General features: G+C 34.1%; 1 protein-coding gene across 2 annotated transcripts in view; it reads right to left on the bottom strand.

Annotated features, from left to right (window-relative positions):
* Positions 1–4,331: 4,331 nt before the first annotated feature.
* LOC101624391 (chromosome unknown open reading frame, human C9orf41) overlaps positions 4,332–24,107 on the bottom strand; it is a 33,524-nt gene continuing 13,748 nt past the window's right edge. For both annotated transcript variants that reach the window (XM_004677564.2, XM_012721660.1), the window contains exons 4-8: positions 14,312–14,452; positions 13,200–13,378; positions 11,152–11,265; positions 7,703–7,806; positions 4,332–6,997 (exon numbers count right to left, since the gene is read on the bottom strand). In XM_004677564.2, the coding sequence (XP_004677621.1) occupies positions 6,896–6,997; positions 7,703–7,806; positions 11,152–11,265; positions 13,200–13,378; positions 14,312–14,452 (640 nt within the window). In that variant the 3' untranslated portion in view covers positions 4,332–6,895. The remainder of the gene's footprint in view (positions 6,998–7,702; positions 7,807–11,151; positions 11,266–13,199; positions 13,379–14,311; positions 14,453–24,107) is intronic.

Below are 24,107 nucleotides of genomic sequence, written 5' to 3'. Positions count from 1 at the left end.
TGGTCACCTCTGGGGCAGGGATCGAACTCATGCGGAAGTGGCTTTAGCTTCTTAGTGCTGTGCTTTAACCCACTGAGCCACCAGGGAGGGCCCATAAGCACTTTTTTTTAAAGTTGTTTTAATTTGATATTAAGTTGTCTCTGCCCTCTAACACATTTGCATATTGTATCTTTTCCCACTTTAAGCCTGCCTGTATCTTTATATTTAATGTGTTGTTTTGAAACTAACAAATATTTGGGTCTTGCTTTTTCTGACATTCTATTCTTGGAATGTTTAATGCTTTAACATTTTATGTAAATTATTGATATAACTGGATTTGGGGCTACTCTTACTATGTTTCATCTCATTACTCTCACACCTCCTTTTCTAATTTCTTTTGGAGTTGAGTTTTTTTTTTGTTTTGTTTTTGTTTTTAAAGATTTATTTATTTGTGCATACAGAACTGGGGGACAGGCCAGAGGCTCAGGGGCGGCGAGAGGCTTCACCAGAGACAGAGCGGGGACAGAACAGGCAGATCAACGAAGTACACTGCTGAGGGGAGCAGCGGGCGGGTCAGGAGAGATCTGCCACGCCATGTGGTCACCTCCGGGGCAGGCGGGAATTGAACTCATGTGGAAGCGGCTTTAGATTCTCAGTGCTGTGCTTTAACCCGCTGCGCCACCAGGGAGGGCCTGGAGTTGTTTTTTTTTAATTTCCTTTTATTAAATTGTAATTCAATTAATTTCTTTCCTGCCTTACCTGTTGTTAATCTCACTTTTTTTTTTTTATCCCAGTGCTCTTCTAATTTCTAGAAATTCATTGTAGGTCTTACAAATTTATATACCTTTTAAAATATATGGAATAGTTACGCTGCTTTAATGTACTTCTCTGCTAATTCTAACACATTCTAATTCTTTTGGCTTCAGTTAAGTCTTTCCCCTCTCTGGTTTTTCTTCTTTCTGTGCATATGTAGTAAATTTTTATTGGATAGGAGATACTCTGATTTTGCTTTTTGGGTTGCTTCCTTCTTCTGACGTTGGGGGTTCTCTTACACATGCACTGATTTAAACTCTGCAAATGTTCCAGGGGGATCACACTCAACTCAGACCTCCAGGGTTCTCTCTGTGCAGCTCTCTCTTGTTCTGGAAACTAGCTGTCCAGGTCTCCCTGGACATTCTTCCAGGCTTTGCCTGCTTTTCCTTCATAATGCCATACCCTGGAAACACTGAAGGCACTGAGTAGGGCTCATTTATTTCCTGCTTTCAATGCTATCTGCCCTTTGTTGGTTGGTGGTCAGTGTTATGAAAATTGTTCTTGTACATTTTATGTCTGGGTTTTGGTTGTGTTAGGTGAGCAGGTAACTCTGGTCCCTGTTACTTCACCGTGACTGAAAGAAAATGTCTTCCTTTTTTAAGATTTTACTTCAAGGGCACATTGTTGTGTAGCTTTTAACTTTGAGATATGATGACTGGTTTCTTGTCTATTATAGGAAATTAATTTCATGTTATAGGAAAACAAACTTCAGTCTATTCATTAACCCTTTATTGTTCAAACCACTGATATGCCTGATCTTCTATAATGAATTTAGCTTGTATGTGTGTATATAAACATGTACACATTTTCTTAGAGAATGGAAAAATACCCATTTTCCTCACCATTCTTAAATAAATGGTGATGATAGGGACACAAAAAATGAAATGAAGATCCTTAATTTCGGGAGGATGCTGTTATCGTTAGGGAGGATGGTAGAGGGCACATGGGACACATCTTTGGGCCACCTCAGATAATATTGGTATCCTGTTACAAGTGTCTTTATGGTAGGCCAAATTGGATGCACAAGGGAATGGAGGGCTGAGGAACACCCCCAAAACTTAACAGCTAAAAGCAAACATCTTAGATTCTGTGGATCAAGAATTTAACATCAATTAACTGAGTGGTTCAGGGTTACTGTGGTGCTCCTGTGGTTGCAGTGAAAGTATTAGCTGAAGTTTAATCATGCAAAAGCTTCATTGGGGATACAGGGGGCCCACTTCCACACTCATTCAGTTCTTATGACTGGTAACTCCATAGGGACATTTGAATTTTCTAATGACATGGCATGTTTTCTCCCAATGCAAATAATAAGAGAAAAATGGCAAAAATGGAAACTATGCTGGGGATGATTATGACAACAGTCTAAATGATGGAAGAAGTGAAATGGAAATACATTTCAAGTTCTTATAACTATTCCTCAGTGAGATGTGTGTGTGTGTATACACGTTTTTAACTCTGAGTACTTAGTTTTTTCCCCAAATGACTAAGATCGTGGAGATGTACAAGTTCAGCCTCTTGACTGTTTAATAGCAAGGGTCCCTTCAGTGACCACCAGCCAGCTGGCACCTGGAATTTAGCAGAGATGGGCTGTGGGGAAGGATCCTTGCCTTATTTCTCTGGGTCCCAAGTTAGGAGTGGCCAGGAAGGCAGGGGTGAGGTGGGTCTCCTCATATTGGGGGCCAAAAAGGTAAGGAAGCTATCAGGTAGGTGGGATGGACAGTTCTGATTAAGTTGGGTGGATCCCTGCTGAGATCTTGATTTCTTACCTGCTGGGGAGCCCACTTTTGAGTGGTGTAATTGAAGGTAGATCGTGAAGATTTAAATTTTAAGCCCTAAGGAAACCATGAAACTGTCAATAAAAAACTCCTTAAATATAAAGAAAAAAAAAAAGGATGAACTAAGTACATGCAAGAACTGGTAAACTCCATATGAAGATCTATAGTTTACTATCATGCTAATGTCAGTTTCACAGTTTGATCACTTTAAATGTTATTATGGGGGTAAGCTGGGTGGAAGGTATGTAAGAATTTTCTATGTAACTTCCCATGTATTCTGCCAGCCTATTACACAGGCTAACTTACTCTCTCGTAAACAGAGTAAAATAAAATCCTAGACTCTTTAACAATTTTGTTACTAAAGATGGGATGCTGACAAACATGGCTTTCCAGTGTAAGAACCCTAGGCCCTGCAGCCCACTTAAGAAGAGACTCCCTAGGACCCAGTAACAACTCTTGCCCAAATGATAAATAGGGTAGAAAAGCAATGCATTCCCTTTTTCTTAATGGTGCTGAGCAGCTATTGCTAGGATTCAAATAATTCACCCAAATGGTACCTTGAATTTTGCTAACTCTTCTATGAAGAGTCACTGCAGCACCAGTTCAATCCCCAGCTGATGAAGCTACCCACACGGCGAAACAGACCTCTCCTGTCTCACCTGCCATTCCCCTCAGAGCAATCTTTCAGCAGACCCACCTGTTCTGCTCTGAATCCTCATCCTTGTACCTCTGGCCTATACCCCAATACTTGTATGCATAAATAAATAAAAGTAAATTAAAAAAAAAAAAGGACATCACTCTCTGGCCATTAAACATACAAATTACTCAATTTCTTTGATAAATTAATAATGAGTTACTACTTTTACCCATTATACTGATAAAAATGTAAAGATTAGTAGCATATGGCATTGGCTAGGAAATGAATACAAAGGTATTCTCAAACAAGTTTCTTTGAAAGGCAACTACTAAAAATGCACATATGTATCAAATGAGTAACTCCACTCCTGTATTGAGGAGTAACTAACTAGATGAGAAACATGTACTAAATGTAAAAATGAGGGTGATTCTCCATCAAAATTTATTGGTGCCCTCTCTCCCATTTGTACTTCCTTATAATTCCCATCAAACCATTGGAATGTGTACCTACCATCTTTGATTTCCCCACAGAACTCCACTGAAACTTTTTTCAAAGGTTATTTAATGTCATCACAATCATCTGTGAAAAGTCAACTTGCTACTTCCTTTTCTCCAAGTGAATGTTAAGAATAATTACATTAAAATAAATGTTCTGTTACCAATCTATTTTTTCTATCACTGTACAGCACTTGAAACAAATTGAAATTATTTTTCTACCATGTGTTTCACATAGTCACTGTAATATTTCATCTACTAGCTAATGTGACCCCATAAGAAGCCCCTGAAATAGGTGGCATCAAACCTTTCTTACAGATGGGGAAACAAACTGAGTAATAAACAATATAGTACAGGAAGATGAAACCAGAGTACCTAAGTGCCAGAACCAGTGCTTGTTCTACTACAAGCTATTCCTGGAACTCTTACTTCATAATTGTTTTATTATTTTTAACCAAACCAAAGATCAGGATTAATACAAGGCCAATACAATAACTAGTATGATTGGCTTTCTAGCATAAAAAGCAGGCTAATCAAAGGACTCTAAAGTGTATGTATTCAATTAATTATAATGTTGATGGTTACCACTAACTTAGATGGAAACAACCAAGCAAATATTATTTCATAGCAATTTGCAGACTTTAATATTCCAGAAAAATTAAGTCCATCATACACATTAAAAATATAGGAAAGTTCATGCAGACATGAAGCTTCCAATTCAGCCTTTGTGGCAACTTTTAGAATGAGAATTACATATAAATACAGTACATTTTACAGTTCCCAAACTTCATAATTTTATACTGTGATTTATACAGCTTCTCTTTGTAATTTACATGTCCCACCTTGCTCACTTGATTAACAAATCCTTTTCTGAACCACTTCAGATTATTGGAAGGAAAAGGGGGAAAAGGAAGCACAACAACCTAGCTCCTTCAGCATTACGAAAATGAATGAAATCTGTATATATTTAAGAAAAATTTAAGATTTTAAGGGAAAAAAAAACTTTAAGGCTTCCATACTTCAGTAGCTAAGACTACATATAAGAAATACAAAATTAAATCCTCCAGTGATACTTCTATTATTGATACCACAATTTTCAAGTCTAGAGTATATTAACTATAGATAAGCTCTATGACAAAAGTGATGCAAATTTGTGTAGAACATTTAAAAAAGTAGTACCCATGATATGAGGGAGAAATTAAAAACATAAATGATTTCAGAATTAACTAAAATGTAAGTGATAATTTTAAATAACATCATTAAGAATAGATGCTGATAGCAAACATTTTAAGAAATGAAGCTAACCCATTGGTTTCAACCTGTTTTTGCCTCTATGAGAAAATCAAGATCATTGCTTTCATACAAGCTACTAGTGAATACTAGTAGTGAGTAATACTACTAGTCAATGAATACTAGTCAGTGAGTAAAATGTATTTCCAAATTACTCAAAAGACAGCATCTATTGTCCTTTTAGTGGATTTTTTAAATGTTTAGAATCCTTATAAGTTTCTTTCTTGAAAAATAATTTTTAAGTTTCTTATAATTAATATCAAGTTCATGTAAGTGACAGGTAATGAGAATTCCTACTAAATGAACATTTGTCAGGTTTCTGAGGGACACAAAGATAAGAAAAAGGCAAAAAAAAATCAACAGATTGTAGGTTTGCACAATTTGACAAGTCAAATCAACATGATGGAATCCTTCACTGTATAACTGACCCAAAGACCATAACATAAGAGCTCCCTCAGTGTATGCAGAAAAGGTCCTAGAAGTAAGATGCCAAATTGCACAGGGATTTCACCCACCCTAACTGACAACAGAGGCATTAAGGATTTACAAGCTTTCCTACTAAATCATAACATTTATGCTATTACTAGATCTGTTATTAGGTCTATCTAATCCAGATTGCCACTGAGGTCATTTAATGTCATCACAATCATCTGTGAAAAAAGTCAACTTGCTACTTCCTTTTCTTCAAGAGAATGTTAAAACACTAAGTTATTTATCTCTACTTTCCAAGTTACTGGATAAAGGAAAACAAGCATAAACAAACAAAAAGGAAAACTTGTAATAAAGATCTGGTAGAGGTAGAAATTTAAAGCAGCATATACTGTTTCAGGTCCAACTAGTGGGGAACAAAATTAGTTTATCTGAAGTACTAGTAACGGCTGCTGCTTACAATAAAGAAGACATAGACCATAGGTGGTAATTTATCCCTGAATTTTATATTCAAAATGTCCTCACATTAATACCATCATGACAGTTTTTCCTAGCTATGTTAACTGTTTGAACCAAAAAAAGTGCTTGTTCTTGTAATCCAGATAAACTAAAAAACAAAACAAAACAAAAAAACATTTTGTAAACATTTCACTGATAAATTCTGTGTTCTTTATAGTTTGAAACCATGTATTTCAAACGGATAGGTTTTTTTCCCCTCCAGTTTCCTAGCAGTACCTTTAAGAAGGGCTTTGGCTCTTCAGTTAGAATGTTGTGATCTCATACATTTCAAAGTGACCCATGATGAGTATACTTTCAAAAAGTGTTCAAAGTTCATTGTGACCAAAAGTCTAATTTCTCAGCTACCTGAATACATTTGACCAGCCTGTGATACTATTAATTTAGTATTTCACTAAAAGATGTTTGAGCCTTTAAGTTCAACCGAGCTAGAAAAAAAGTAAAATCAAATGATCTGGATGATAAAAGGATAGAGGAAGATTGTATGTATAGATTAATTAATTTTAAAATAAACAAAAGTCCCAATTCCAGATGTTGAATGTGACAGGATTTTTAGACTTCTGAAAATATGTGCAATCATACAAAACAACAAAAAAGGAGACTTATGAAGTCAATAATATTAGTCATTAGTATGGCAGACTTAAAATGTACAGTTTCATGAAGACACTGGAGATAAAAGTTTTCCTATTGAAAGACAATTCTGGGCTTCAAGGAAAAAGTATATTTGAAGATTATTTCCTCCATTTTTACTTGTGTAGTACAAATATGCATGGCATAATATATTTCTGTAAAAGCGATAGACATATTAAGAAAATAGATGCTATTTCTAAATTTTGTTAGGAATAAGAAGGCACCACTGATTTGAGGCTGTGTCCCGTCATTGTGATAGTTGATTTTTGACTTGTTTATTTCGGCATTTGTTCTTATTAAACTTTTTTTCCTGGTGATATCACTTGAGATCATTATTGTGGTTTACGGACTACAAACAAGACACATTCATAGTAGTATTTCATCATGGAGAGATCATTCACAGTATATGTTGACAAGACAGATTCTTTTTCTACCTGCAATGCAAACAGTCAGCATTATGATGATGGCGATAATGATAATACCAACAAATACTGAGCATTCAAAAGGCTCAAGCACTACTTGAAGCATTCTGCATATTGATACTTTTATTACATACAAATATTCCCATAAGATTAGTAGTATTCGTAATCTCACTTCACAAAAAATAGGCTTTAAGTCACTGCTAGTCAGTGAAATAACTGAGATTCACACATAAAGCAGTAAAATATTATAAATACTATAATCTTGACTTCTAAGATACTACTATATTTTTAAGAACCCATTTGTTGTTCATTTCTAAAATGAATGGGATGTATTTAAATGTACAATAGTCACAGTATGCACATAATAAAATGCACATGGTAAAAAGATTGAACAGCTTAATGTCCCTCTTATACCTGCCCAGCACCTACCTCCATATGTTCCCCCAGAACCTAGTCTGGTTGGTATCAATCAGAATATGTACAAAGGTCAATATTATAATGACCAGAACCATATATTGAAAGACTATTACACCAGAGGTTATAGTTTTCACTTTACACATATTGTCCTAAATCCTTAAAATTCTAAAAGCCCAGTATTATTTTCACTCTATGGGTAAGGAAACAGAGATTAAGAAATAAAGCTTCAACTGCTATAATATCACCATTTCTGTTCAAGTATGGAAATTAAACTTTGATTATAGTTCATTGCATCCTTACCTCTACCTGGAATCCATATTGCAGAACAACATTTTTTATATCCTCATAGCTCAATTCTATGGAAAGTTCATTTGCCAAATTTTCAAAATGGTACAGGAGAGGACCTATGGTTTAAAGGTACTGTGAATTATTTGAATATAAACATGTTCTAGTAGTTATGTTAGATTGAACTCCGAGCTGAGTAAATTGGGTAGTGGATGAAACAAAAATAAAAAGGAATAAAGAAACTGTACATTTGCTAGTGACACATATCCAGTAAGTTTAGCCCGGTAACTGACATTTGAGTGTTAGAGCTACCCATGTGAGAGTGAGTCCTTCTAGTATATCAGCCTTCTCCACATCTTGGGCCTTACACCTATAACTCTTAAGTTCCTGAAAGGGTAGCTGAAACAGAATGCTAAATCTCCCAGAGATATATTGAAAGCATAATTCTATTAAGCAAATGCAAAGTGTCATTAAGCAAATGCAAACTAGACACCATATCAAAATAGTGATATGTCTACAAATTATTCTGGGTTGGAGCATATGGGGAGGTGGAGGAGTTATAAGCAAGATTTTGTCAGAGGAGGATGTGACATAATAAGTGGCTTTTTCATCGTATAGTTCATATCCCAGCTTTAACATCTACTAATTGTGTGACTAAGGGCAGGTCACTCTAACTGCCCCATCTGTAACATGACTTTAATGTGAGGGAATATACAGTATACCTGGTGCATACAAAGCACTAAGTAAATAATAGTTACTATAACTATACTTATAACATTCTCTCTTTATTATGTTCTCATTCTATTTATCGAAAAAAGAGTAGCTCACTCAAACTAGACCTTTCAATCTCTCACATTTTGCCCAATTCAACCTCATCGAGGCAACATTATGACTCAACACAGTTAAACATCAAAACTAATTTTAATCTTTTCTCTGTCATTCATTGGGTTAAATTATAAATCCTAGCACCATCTACCCCCAGGTTCTCCACAGTGCGGAACATAGGAATAAGAAGACTTTCTTCTTTTTTTAATCATATATAAATCACTAGGAAAAATTACTATGAATTGACTTATTAATATTCTTTTCAAAAGATTTAACAATGGTATCTATTGGACTACTCTATCAAGCTTAAATCTTTGATAGCTTAATTAGCACCAGTAAAATTATAATGGCTACCATTACTTACAATCTGTCATATTCCAGGCCATCCCCAAAACTTTAAAGTCTTTTTATAAGAATACAGAGTGTCAGAGCAAAGTATTTTCCACTGTAAAATTTATACTGTTCCTGTTTCATTAAGAACCTTGAATAATACAGTTTTATCTCTATAAACTTACATTCCAATTGTTCTCACATATACTTTACCATCACTTGTGTGTTCCACCTGAGAAGGCTCCAACTCTTGATCTCAAGCTTTTTGCCATACCTTGCTAAAGTCAAGTTTTAATATAATGCTCCCAAGTTTCTAGCTCTACTGTACATTCCCATGTATAGCATACTTTCAAACTCATTAATGAAACGCTGCACTACTCAATAATATTTCATGTAATTACTATTGTTTTCTAACTAGATTATAAACTACATGAATAAAGGAACATATCTTAAATTTCTTTGAATTCACCATAATGCCCAACACAGTGATGAGTCTACAGTTAAGCATCTGAAGTTTTACTACCAAAGATAACCATTACAGCTGTGGTCTTTTTCTTACAGTGTCCTGTTATAAATAGTACTTCAATCAGTACCTCTGTGCATATTTCAGATCTTCCCTTACAAAGACATTCCTTAAAGTGGAATTTGCAGGTCAAAGAGAATAGGCGATTTTACTGACATGATTTAAACTGCCAAAATACTTTCTAAACGAGTTATAGGAACATATTCTAGCTCATTGACCTAGCACCAGATACTTAATCCAAAAGAAACAAAAACTTGTGGTTACACAAAGATTTTACTCAAGTATGTACAGAATATTATTCAGTCATAATAACAACCACCATGATGTCTTATCAACAAGTAAATGAATAAACAAATGTACTATTACCCATGCAATGGAACGTTACTCAGCACAAGCACTGGTTCATCCAACATTATACTCAGTAAAGGAAGTGAGACACAAAAACTAACTGTGTAATTTTATACAATCTGCTTATTTGATTTTCTGAGAATGGGAAAATTATAGTTATAGAAAATAGGATAGTAACTCTAAGATATTGGAAATGAGGAGACATCTGACTACAAGAGGGGACAAGAGAACTTTCTGGGGTGAAGAGCATATTTCCTACCTTAATTACGAAACTAAATTAAGATCATGTACATCTTTAAAATCTGACATATTTCAGTTAGCAAAAGAATTCTGGGGAGGGAGGAACTCATTTGAAAAGGATTTTATTTGGAAGGTATTAACCTTTTGAAATAACTGCTTTTAAGGATCGTGTTTCTCCATCCTTAAACTGCAGCTGTCAGCAGCCACTACAGCATGAATTTGATCCCTGGCCAGGGAGGTGACCCAGAAGGCACAGCAGATCTCTCCTGTCTAGCCTGCTGCTCCCAGCAGTGTATTTCATTCAATCTACCTGTTCTGTTCTCCACTCTGTCTCTGGTGAATCTTCTTACCCAAACCTCTCCTCCCACCTTTGGCCTGTACCCCAGTTCTTGTATGCATAAAGAAATAAAAATCTTTTAAAAAGCCTTGATACTACCCTGCCTTTATTCTCAATAAGAGGATGAAACAAGTAATTCTGCTTAGAATCTGGATGAGAGGGACCATGTCATACTCATCATTTAATTTCTAGCAGTATGATGTAGTAAATATTTTGCATTATTTTTTAAACTGAAGGTAATTAAATGCGTATCACACCTATTCTTTGTCTAGTATGCATATATATTCAGTAGGAGGTACCACAGGGGAGTGTTTTCTCTAAATATTCCATTATCAAAAGACAGAAAGAATGCTTTCTTCTTAACAGAACAGACTGCCTTCTTGATGGAGTAGGGTATAGGGAAAATGAGAAAGTGATTATCAATTTACTACTTAGCACTGAGGAATTATGACTGCTATTAAGGCTGACCTGCTATGAATATACAGATCTTCCTCTGCTTATAGTAAAGTTATGATCAGATCAATCCACTGTAAACTAAAAATCTTAAATTGAAAATGCTGACCACATAATGAGATTATCACTGCAGTTCCTACTGAATGTATACTGCTTTCATATTATGGTACAGTTTATTAATGAACCATCATAAGTCAGGGACTTCTGCTGCTTTTGGAGGAACTATCTAGGATTGAAGGAGCTGCATCACTAGGACACAGTCTAAAGGAAACTTTAGAGATTTTAAGGCATGTACGACATAATTTTAGCTTTGATGAACAGTCAGTACTGTGAGGTTACCAAATGTAAAACAGATTTAAATACTCTCATTAATATATTAAAGTCTAATTAAAGTATTGAGAAACTTACCCAGATTTATCCAAATTCCACCTGGCTTGAGTATTTTCCATATTGTGTCAATATAATCAATTACATTGTGAGCTGTGTCTATGAAGAAACAGGTAGCAATACAGTCCCAGGTATCTATTCAAGGAAAATCAAATTACTACATTTACCATGTTTTCTTGCTTTTTCTTTTAATTAATTCTATTAATATACCAGTTACTTCTTGCAGAATATGATTATTTCTCTTAACTGCAGAGATATAGAAGCTAAACTCTTCTAATTAATGACTGTAATCAGGGTAGTTAAACAATGTATGAGCTATGCTGAAATTCATAAGTGGTTTATTAATCTGCTAATCAATTAGGGAATCATTTTTGATGACCTATATTACTGTATATCTTTAACCAAATGATACTTGCAAAAGTTTTGTTTATGTTATATTCATCTTCTAGCTTTCCTTTAAAATCAGTTAAGATGAATTTCAACTTATGTCATCTGAATTTCAACGTATGGTTTAAGCTAGTATTAATTACCGATTCTGATGGATTTCATTTGTTGCTACTGGAGAAATAAAAAGCACTGCAACCCCTGGACATTTCCCCATACTGTGGATAGTGGCCACTGGAACAGACTATGAGGGTGGTCAGAGCTGTGGGTGGGAACCCAACAGACACACTATGCATCGTTTCTAAGATGTGGCCTGCCCCAGGGATAGAGAATGGTAGGCAACTTGATCTACTGAAGTTGACTTTTACCATCTGCTTTCCCAAATTCTGCCTCAGAAAAAAAATCATTTTTCACTAGCCTAATTGATAGTCTCCATTGCTTCCATTATTTTGAGGCCTTGTTCCCTAACTTATACCTAACAAACACTCTAAATCTTCACATTTTTCATCAGACCTCCAGATTACAGGTTTTCCTGATGTCAGAGTTCAGGGGAAAGTAAACAAAACCTTTTTAAGTATTTTGTAACTCCTCTGCTCTCATCCCTCCAGTGGTTTCCCCTATTTCTCTGAGTATGACTCAAGGCTTTGCCATGACCTCTCACCAAACCCTCTCCCACTGTGCGCACCACCTACTATCACACTCCAGCCAAACTACCCTCTTACTTAGCTTTGAGGGGACAGAACAAGTGTGCTGCTGCCACTCCCTCACCACCCTCTCTCCCATCACCATTCCCTGTCTGTAACTTTTCCTCCTAGGTATCTGAGAGACTTGCCTCTTTGGTTTCTTGAGGTTAATTTCTTGACGTTTCCCTTTTTAAAGTTCTGCTCTTAGAAAGGACTTCCCTGGTAACACTTGACAGCAGCAGCCCCATGCTTAGTCAATTTATATTCCCTGTATCATGCTTTATGGTTCTTCCTCACAATATTTTATTCATTTACTAGTACCTCTCCCATTACTAGAGTCTAAGTTCCCTCTTTAAAGCGACTCTACTCATTGCTCTTTCCAGGCCTAGAATGTGCCTGGTATTTAGCAGGTGCTCAAAAATACTTGCTTAGTGAATGATTATGCTCACTGCTCAGGATTCTACTTTTCTTTTCTCACTGCCTTGCCTTTTCTCATTACCATATCCCTTTCTCTAATGCCTACCAAAAATTTATTGAAGATTGTGAAGTTAAAAGTCAAAATTCATAGTTGATCAAAAAGGTTCATTTTCCCAAACAAACTTCCCATTCCCTTCTAGTCAGGTTGCGCTACCATCCCAGATTACTTTACTCATTCATCTCTGCACTTCTGCCAGCCTGCAATGTCATTCCTCCCTATCCGTAAGTTACAGTTTCTCCACAAAGAACTCCTTTTTTACACTACCCTATTTCCACATTCATTAAACATCTGAACTTTGTTCACAATTTTTATAAATAGACTCTATAGATTCTAAATTTCTTAATTATGGGTGTCCTGCACTTCTTTACATTTCCTATCAGTGCCTCATATATGACACCACAATATACTAAATTCTCACTAAAGTATTCTTTTTCTTCCATTAAAATGAATGACCAACATTTTGGCTTTGTTCATAAAATTTAGAATAAAGTACAAGACCTAGAGAATGCTTGCTTTGAACTTACTGCATTCTGAATATATCTCCTGAAAATCTCCTGCTGTCATAGAAAAGTTAGAACCAGGAGGAAGACTGTGAGGGTCAACATCAGGGAAAAAGATAGGTCGAATCTGATCAGCTGACTTCCGGTTATTACTAAACTGATGGATCCAGGGATAAAGCTTGTATTTATTAATTTCAGAACATCTGTAAAACAAGAGCATAAAATTCAGTGTTATCTAAACATTCTATTAAGGAAGTTAAACACTAAAATACAATGCTTGATTAAAGGCTCACATAATTCATTAATGCTTCAAGTTTTACTTCTATACCTCACCCAAGTATTGGAAAATGCACATATACATGTAGATGAGTAACCAATAATGGAGTAAAAGAAAAAAAATTGAAATTCAAAGATGTGTGTGGTTCATTCAAATTCTTAAAAAATGTATTTCTGAACTTCAAACTCAAGTAAAAATCAGCCCAGCAATTTTTTCCCAATAGTTATACTGGCTTTATTGGTAACCTATTTCAATTATTTTGTACAACCCTCTCCTTTTACCTCCCTACCCTCCCCTAACTCACACTGCCATTAGAGGTTACATTTAAGCGAGGCAGCTTCCCCCCCTTCTAGTACCTCTCTTCTGGCTTAAAAATAACAACTCTTCTCCACAACATTCTATATGAAGCCACAGGAGTTCTGAGTGATCTTTCCACTTCAGTTTATATAAGCATACTTGGCATTTTATAAGAATTTGATAAAGGAAAAAAATTAAATTGTCACACTGAATTCCAATGCTACTAATGAAACAAAGGGGTAAAGAAGCTTAAGTAAAAATGAGAAAACACGCCTTCCTGGATTATACTTAGTCCTAAAAATTATGGACAGAAATATCTGAGTCATGGAATGTCCACTCATCCTCTAAAAAGTCACTTACCTATCCTATTTCAACATTTTGTTAACTAAGCAAATGGATAAAGTGGTACTTTTTATATGTATTCTGATTTTAATTGAGCATTTATGATATACACCATAATCAAATATTTTATACTTATCTTCAAATTCAGAATTGTTAAAAAATAGGTAAGTCAATCTGTTTCTGAAAAGTTACTATTTCCAGCAAAAAGTAAATTAAATACCTGTTGAGTACAAAGTTGGAAGAAAAGAGCATAAAAAAACTCCATTCATTTCCTTGACAAGCATAACCTAGCATAGCTATTTCCCAGGCCAGTCTTCCTAGTCCAGCACCAGGTACCAGAATATTTACTTTAGAAGGATCCCTGAAATGAAATAAGGCAATTATGTCCAACCCCTCAAAGAAAAAAAAAAGATAAAATCCACATTAACAGCTACAAACTTGATACCCAATTAATAAGCTCACCCAAGACTCTGACTTAACATTGAGAAATACTTCTAAGTATCAATGAAAAATAAGTATAAGGAATTAAGTGCGCAGATATCAGATAAGGGTTTCTCCTAGAAATATTTTTCAGAAATAAATGAGTAGCCTGTATCTGAAAATTTTAAAAAGTTATCCGCATTCTTATAGCAGTTATCTCAACTGTCTCAGGAAGATAAATTATCCCAGAGGCATAAATCCTGTTATCTTACACAATTTATTTAACTAGATTAAAATATGTAGATTTTAACATGTATCTTTAAAATCTGATGTTTTCAGTTCACAAGAGAATTTAGAGGAGTATAGTCTCATCCAGAAAACAGGTATTGCCTTCTAATATAGAATACGTGATAGCAACATATCAAACGAACTAGAGGTTCACAACCAGACTGTTTTCTAAGCATCCAACTATCACCACACATTTCCTTTGCTGTAAGATTTGCAAGCCAGGGTTTTGCCTCAAAAATCCTGGCAAATTAATATAACCCTCAGGAAACAAAAACAGTGTTCATACAGGAAATCAAAAGAAAGTGGCATCATGTTAATTAAAAGGGAATTCCATTATCTATAATTTTTTTTTGTTCAAAAGTCAAAGACAACTTCCAAATCAACTTTCATGTACAATTTTGTTATATTTAAATGGCATGATATACATGGTTTCTAAGTATGTCTCTGAAGAGCAACATGGCATTTTACTAGAAGCCCATCTAACCAACTTTTAAATTCCCAATTTGAAATGAAAGAGGGAGAACTATTGAGCTTTTTAAAGTTCAGGAAACAGATATAGAAATATAGGAATGTAAGATCATACAAAAATGTTTTTGTGAACACAAGTTTTTAATAAAGAAATGGGAACATTCTTTCATGGTGTCCAGGCCTACCTATATTAGTTATCTAACAAGAATAGGCATTTTAAATTTTACAACTTTAAACAGCTCTAGCATTCTATGCTACTCCTGTATTAGGCATTTCACCCAAATGCTCTCATTTTCCACTCTCTGTAATTAGTTTTTTCTGTTTCCATTTGTCCAATCAAAACATGCATTTTCCACAAGTGGCTGTTCTCATCTTACTAAGATGAAGCAATGCAACCACAAAAGAATTTGGCAATAAACACACAGAGCATATCTTTATAAAAATAATCAATCTCTGAATTGCTGATAATCCATGTAGAAATCATGCTAAACCCTGGTAAATTGTGTTAATAATTGTACCAAAAATTTGGTTACTTATAGAAATTTAACTTTATGACTGCTATTATCAAGTTCTCAGTAACTAATCAGACCCATAGAACTCTTTACCCAAAAAAGTTTTTGCATAAAATTGCCATTAAAAGTCTGTCACCAAGCCATGGAGTACATACATAGAAGATCTATTTTAAGAGTTAGTAAAGTTTACTATAGATACATCAATTACTTGTATTGTGACTAGACTTTAGAGGGCATAGTAGACACATTAAAACAAAGTCTTTAGAATTGATAAAAAGAATAAAGCAATGAAGTATGCAAAATATTTCTTTAAATTTTTGTACTTCATTCAATTTATCCCATTGGGATATTAACAGCATAAAGGAACATTCCTCTAATTATAACATACTGAAACTAGGTTATCTATATGGCAGTTTCTGATATGAATTCTTAAAGTTGGGAGAACTGTTAGTTTTGTGTGTGTGTGTGTGTGTGTGTGTGTGTGTGTGTGTGTGTGTGTGTGTGGAAGAGCAGCAATATATATCTAAGTATAGAGTTTCATGGTGAATTGACATTAAACTAGTTGAAAATTCAGAAAACCAAGAAAAGGCATTTACATGCTTCAGTAATCAAATATTGTCTGCTTCAGATTCTTAGCAAATATAAACAATTTTACTAAGGTTCAACCATGGAGAAACAGTATATTTACACACCTGATACTCTCCCTTCCCCCCACCATAATGTGCAAGAAAGTTCACTATTTCATTTACCAATAAAAAGAATGGAAAAGGTGCGCCTGTAAGGGCAGAAGAGAGCTGTAGTATGTCTGAAAAAGCCGTGGATTGCATATGTATCATGTTTTGTGCTCTGTTTTACTAGCAATATATGTTTTGTCTTGAGAGTGGTTTCTTTATTGTACACAGAATTGTCTTTATGTTGTAACTGCACATTAACAAGCTCTAACAAGAAATATAATTCGAGTCAACATGATACTTGGCTGACCTCTGGTGGTAGGAGTATGCACAACTTTCAAGCATCAAGGTGCACTAGTCTGTTTAGTTTAGTTCACTGCAATTCACTGTATAATGTAATAAAAACCACTGAATCACTTGTAATTACTGAACACATAAAATAGAGCTAATCCTAACTGAAATGTACTACAAATGTAAAGTGAATACAAAATTTCAAAATTTAGTATAAAATAATGCAAAATATAATCTTATGTACTGATGGTATACTAAAACAATATTTTAGATACTTTGGGTTATTGATTAATTCCACTATTTAAGTAAATGGACTAGACAATTTAAAATGTAGACTACACTTGTGGATTGCACTGCATTTCTATCTAACAATATTCGTCATTTTAAACAAATCTTCAAAACACAATATTGAACAAAAAAACAATATGAAGACACTACAACTATTACACTAGTTTTTTTAAACACACGCAAAAAGACAATGTGTTGTTTTGCAGAACAGAAACATGTAGTTAATGTTGCAATGTAAAAATAAAAATAATAAACAAATTGGTATTAGTTATCCCTAGAAAGGAGAGAAGAATGTTTTCTGTCCTTCTGTTTCTGGGAAATTTCAACTGTACCTGTAAATGTTTGTAGTTTTTTTTTTTAACACACACCACACCACACCTCCACCACCACTACCATCCACCCACACACAAAGATCTGAAGCAAATACAGTAAGATATCAATGTTTAATAAAAATAGGTGCTGGAATATTCTTTATTCAAAGTAGAGAATCAGAAATCAGAGTTGGTATCTTGCCCCTTCAAAAATGACTAACTTATTTTCCCATTCACTACTCATGTAGAACTGCACATATCAGCTACTCAAATTCTCACCAATTCCAGAAAACATCTTCCTCACCTTAATCTTTTGAGCCTCTACTTACCTATAGCCATTTCTAAAATTACTGCATTATCTTTGTTTCCCCAATATACCAGGCAAAGCTTGAACTCACATCTTGATGCCTTCAGTACTTCTTTAATATGTCCTTTATATATCACATTATCCACTTTTGTTTCTTTATTTAACTAATAATGGCCAGCATCTATGACTCATAGGCCAGTCACCTTTTTGTGTAAGATTTTAAAGGAATATATCTATGTCATTTATGTATACCTACGGCTGGATCCCCACAAAGCTGAATTGATCTACACTATCAGTAAAACATAAAATATTGATTATAAAAGTTTGTCAGTCCCTGGATCTTCTTATGGTATACAGGCACTTTCTTAACCTGTTTTTAGTTAATCTGTTTTACAACTGAATGAATATTCCATTGCATGATTGTACCACAATATCTCAAAATCCCCTAATAAAAGACATTTAGCATGCCTCCACTCTTTTGTTGTATCCTTGATGGTAAGTTTTCAAATGCAGGAATAGATACATACATACATACATATATATATACATATATACATACAATTACAAGAGTAAAAAAAGTGGTACAATAAGGTTTCATTAATTTATTTCATTAAATAATATATATTTCCTGATATAACTTTTCAATCTTTGCAATGTAATAGGTGAAAAAATGGCATCTTACTTTTTTTTTATATTTGCATTGTGTTATGAGACTGAACATCTTTCATTTTGTTTTTTTTGAGTTATATAAACACAGTATTTTCTACTAGGCTATTAGTTTAAAAAATGTTTCCCACTGAGTTGTTACTTTTGATTAATAAGCAATTAAAATCTTGAATTATAAGAGTTTGGGTTGATTGGTCTTGATTTGAAAGAAATGTGAAATACATGTTTTTCTTTGGTCTAGAAGGGCTTTCAGTTTAAGAGGAAAATCTATTTTTTATCCTTTAAACTATGATCACATTATTTGGCATGCTACACAGCTAATCTCTCTTTTAAGTGACTTCTTTCAGCTAAAAGAACTCTTAAATGTGATACTTTATTTTAATGTAAGTGAAAAATACGCTTCTATAAAACCCAGCATATTTCTTCCAAGACCCAACTATATAAAATTATTTAGTCAATAATATATATAGTATTTTATTGGGATTCTAGACACGTATGAAATGTAAACAATAAAATGTTCTCCTACAAACAAAATGTCACCTCAATTTCTTCTAAAACAGAAAAGGTTAATGAAACTCAGATCTAAAAAATACAGCCCACAATTTTTCAGTATTCATAAGAAAATGTGATTTCACAAGGTTGTGATTTCACCTTTCAGGTACAACTTAATCTCTCTGTTTCTTAGTACCATCCAAATCTACTTTAAAAACAAAAAAAAGTTTAGTAACTTCTGAAGTGGTTGGTCATTCAGCAAATTAAGATAGTGTTTTACCTGCCATGGCAAATAGGCAAGAAAAATAAAAGACATTCAAATCAGAAAGAAAGAAGTAAAATTGTCTTTATTTGCAAATGACACATTATACCCCCAAAATTCTTAAAAATCACTAGAATTAACTAATTTAGTAATTTTGCAGGGAACAAAATGGACATATATAAGTCAGCCATGCTTTGATACATTAATAATAATCAGAAAGAACTATAGAAAATAATCCATTTTACAAATGTAACAAAAATAAAATACCTACAATTTAACCAAGAAGGTGAAAGAAATGTAGGATGAACAGAATGCTGATGAAACAGAAAAAGATACAAATGGAAATATGCCAAGGCCATCTACAGATTTATTGTAATCCCTATCAAAATTCCAACAGCATTTTCAAATATGTAGAACAATTCTAAATTTGATGAAATCAAGAAAGTTCCCATATAGACAAAAACAATATTGAGGAAGAAAATAAAGTTAGAGGCATCTCATGCCTCAATTTCCAACTATATTGCAAAGCTACAGTAATCAAAATCAAAAACAGTATGATTTCTGGCATAAAAAGACACAAACGAATGGAAAAGTAAAGAGAATCTAAAATAGACCCACACTTATAGGTTAATTAATTTAAGAAAAGGAAACCATAAATATACAATAGGGTAATTATGGTCTCTTTGACAAATGATGTTGAGAAAACCACATGCAAAACAGTCAGCCACATGCAAAAGAAAATGGAACACTGTTTATACCATACACAAAATCAACTCAAAATGTACTAAAGATTCAACCTTACAACTCAAAATTGGGGTATGTTCCATGACATCTGTCTTATTATTGTTATATATATTTTTTATTTTATACCAAGGCAAAGGCAAAAATATAAATAAATAAATAAAAGCATTCCATAAAGGGAATTATCAACAAAATGAAAAGGCAACTTTTGGAATGCTGAAAATACTGGCAAGTCTTAGTCTGTTAAGATTAACATCAAAACAATACAAAACCAAAAATCAAACTATCTTACTAAAAAGTGAGCTGAGGACCCTCCTGGTAGCACAGTGGGTAAAAGCACAGCACTAAGAAGCTAAAGACACTTCAGCATGAGTTCGATCTCCGTCCGCCCGCCCCAGAGGTGATCCACATGGAGAGGCAGACCACTCCTGACCTGCCCACTGCTCCCCTCAGCAGTGTACTTGTCAGTCTGCCTGTTCTGCTCCCCACTCTTTCTCTGGTGAATCCTTTCACCGCCCTGCACCTCTAGATTGTACCCCAGTTCTGTATGCATAAATAAATAAATGTTAAAAAAAGTGGGCTGAGTAGTTATTTTTCCTAAGGGAACATAAATATGGCTAACAGGAAAATAAAAAGGTGCTCAACTACACTAAGGATTAAGGAAATGCAAATCAAAACCAAACTATCACCTCACCCATGTCAGATTAGCGATTATAAAAAAAAAAAAGACAAAAGAATAACAAGTGTTGGCAATGATATGGAAAATTCTCCTATATTGCTAATAAAAACATTGTAAATTGGTACAGGAACAAAGGAAAATGGCGGTTTCCTAAAACTAAAACTACCACACAGTCTAGCAATTCCAGTTCTAAAGGAAATGAAGTCACTATCTTGGAAAATTATCAGCACCTCTATTTTCACTGCAGCATTATTTAAAACAGCCAATAGCTGGAAACAACCTAAGTGCCTATCAATGGATGAAAGGGTAAAGAAATTTAGCATATATACAAACAGACAGGAATAGTCAACCATAAAAAAAGGAAATCTGAGACATTAATGAACCTTAAGAACATTATGCTAAGTGAAATAAGTTATACAGAAAAAGTAAAATTGTCTGATCCTATGTAGAATCTTAAAAAGAAACATACATATAAGTACAGGCTGGTGGTCACCAGAGGCAGGAGTGGGACAGGTGAAATGAATAAAGGTAGTCAAAAGGTACACACGTACAGTTATTAAGTCCTGGAGATTATTTCTATAATGTACAGAATGGCAATTATAGTTAATACTACTACACTGTAAGTTTAATAGTTGCTAAGAGACTACATCTTAAAAGTTCTTACAGGGAAAAAAATTACTATATTAACTGTATACAGTCTGTTAACTTACTGTAATATTTACATATATCCAGTAGTTATATTGCACAACTAAATTAATACAATGTTATATGTCAACTATGTCTCAAAAGAAGTAGTAAGGTGCTTTGAAAAATGTGGACCTAGGCAGGAATAACTTCTCTTAAAAACTTATATGTTCGATCAGTCTATATCAAATATGAGTAAAAGAAAAGTAAAAGGTAAATACTTTAAAAAAAAAAAAAAGCACTTGGAGCCCTCCCTGGTGGCGCAGGTGGTTAAAGTACAGCACTAAGAAGCTAAAGCTAAAGCCACTCTAGCATGAGTTCTATCCTCACCCCAGAGGTGATCCACATGGTGCAGCAGACCTCTCCTTATCCGCCCGCTGTTCCCCTCAGCAGTGTACTTTGTTGATCTGCCTGTTCCCCTACTCTCTCTCTCTGGTGAATCCTCTCACTGCCCCTGCACCTCTGGCCTGTACCCCAGTTCTGTTTGCATAAATGAGTAAATCTTCCCCCCAAAATTTAAAAAGCACTTTATTAATTGATAAACAGGTCCTAACATAGAAGCCAATCTGTGGCTTCAAAGCTGCATGTGCTTGCAAGCTCAAGTATTTCAAAGTTCTAAAGGAGAAACTAGTAAATGTTTTATCAGAGGAGAGAATTTTCTAGCCTAGCTAGTAAATTTACTGAAATTTCTCCATAAAAGAATAAAAAAGTAACAAAAAGTCAAAGATCCTGTCATAAATTTGTGTCAAGCCCAGCCTATGTGTAAAGTACATCAAATTCCATGTACTCAACTGATACGATATAGACAGGACACTGGAAATTTATCTGAGACCAAGAGTTGACCAGGAGATAGCTAGAGTCAACCTGGACTCTGAAGATTACCATTTTCCTTTTTCCAGGATTTGGTTTTCACTCTTCAAGGCTTTATTATCAGTTTTATGTGGATGTAGGTTTTATGAGCTTTACTTTTAAAAGTTGTTTACTGTTTGTCTTATCAACTATAAATAAAGAAAAGCAAATAAGCAAAACAAGCAACATAGGAAGAAGTGTTTTCTTCCCCAACAGACCCAAGAAAGACAAAGTCTGACATGTTATGATACACTTCTTTTAAAGGTAATATATACCTCCCTTCATTTTTATAACACTGATTGCTTCAGGGAAGGGAAATGGGCTACTGAGTAATGAATATAGGAAGGAGAATTTCTATCTTTTGAAACTTTCTAAAGTTTGAACCTTGTGAAAATGTTTGTAATTTTTAATTATTTTCTTATTAAAATAATCTATTAATAACCATTAAGAATTCATCCTTTTCTCAGACTACATTCTGTCAATAAAAACAGATAAAACACACTAAAATAGTACTTTGTGCTAGTTCACCAAGTACCTTTAATAATGACATGTGGTATGGCTGACACTTATGCTGACTGGATACCATGTTAATATACATAATCTAAGGATCAGCGAGTCTGAGCAAAATCAGGTTTGAAGTGCTAGAAGACTTGGTATCTTATGTAAGTATTTCTAGCATTTTAAACATTCTGTTCATACTCATATGTGTATCTTAGGCCTAATACAAAATGGGTGAAAGGCCAAGACTTAGCAACTAAAAGTATAAAACGCTTTGAAGAAAATACTGGGGAAAATCTTCATGACAAAGATTAGACAATGAGCTCATGGATATGACATAAAAAGCACAATCACAGACAAAAAATAAACTGAACTTCTTTAACATAAAAAATTTATACACTATAAGGCACAGTTAAGAAAATAAAATGGCAGTCAAACACAATGGTAGAAAACATTTGCAAATTATATATATGACAAGAGAGTAATAATACATGAAAAAAAGCAAAGATCACACAACTAATCTATTAACAAGTCCAGACATCATAAAGAAAATAAAAAGTATGAATAAAATTTAAAAATTAGAAACCCCATGCATACTATGTCCTTTATATGTATATAAAACATAAATACAAAATACAGTAACATGTCTAAAGACACTAAAATGTACTTAAAAGTTTAGCAAATGAGTTCTATAAAGTCTCAAGTATTTCCAATAGTTTGAAATTTGTCTGGCTTTGAAGCCCATGAAGAAACTTCTGAAAAACATGACACTAAAAAATTTTCTCCTAGTTATATCTGTACAGCACAAAGCAAAAAATGTAGTGAATATGCCATACTACTAAATCTTGTACACAGCACATATGTGCAAATAAGCAGTGGTCTTTTTTAAAATTAAGCCTGATAACTGAATGGGAAAATGATAAGCTCAACTAAGCTTCTAATGTTACTAGTTTGCTGAGCTATTTCAGGACACTACAAATTTGAAGAAGTATTTATAGAATTGAAAATCAATGTACTTTCAATGTACATTGAAGGCAATGTACACAGCACATAGACACATGTTCAAACATGGTAGAATAGCAGCTGCCACATGTTAAAGGCTGACTAAACAACAAAGCCTCAATCCTGCCCTTCGTAGGTAACAATATCATCAAACCCGTAGTTTTCTGTGCATACAGCAGTTCGTGTATGACTGAAGAAGTTATTCCTGCCTTGAAAGTACTTATCAAAGATTGTCCTATTTTTCTTTTGCAAGAAAGATGCTAAAATCAATGTGCATGAAACAAAAGGTGAGATGCAAATGGAATTAAGAAACTATTTTGCTTTTAACAAAGGGAGACTATTGTTACATTGTTGTATTTCCAGATGGTAGATTTATTGATAAAGTTGTCTTAACTGTTTGAAGCAGCTAATCACACACCTATATTATAAAATTAAAAACATTTAAGAGATTCACTGGAATCCTTCGAAAAGGAATGAGTACCTTTTTTGTAGTTGTCAACATTCCTTGCAAGTTTCTATTCCTTTGTGTACCATATCAGGCATTTGATCAAAAAATTATGAAACAATCATAGAAGAAAAATTAATCG

Source organism: Condylura cristata, unplaced genomic scaffold (genome assembly GCF_000260355.1).
Source record: "Condylura cristata isolate star-nosed mole 26May11 unplaced genomic scaffold, ConCri1.0 scaffold00006, whole genome shotgun sequence".
Classification (NCBI taxonomy): Eukaryota; Metazoa; Chordata; class Mammalia; order Eulipotyphla; family Talpidae; genus Condylura; species Condylura cristata.
Note: the sequence above shows the minus strand (reverse complement) of the source record. Positions and strands in the feature narration are given on the sequence as shown.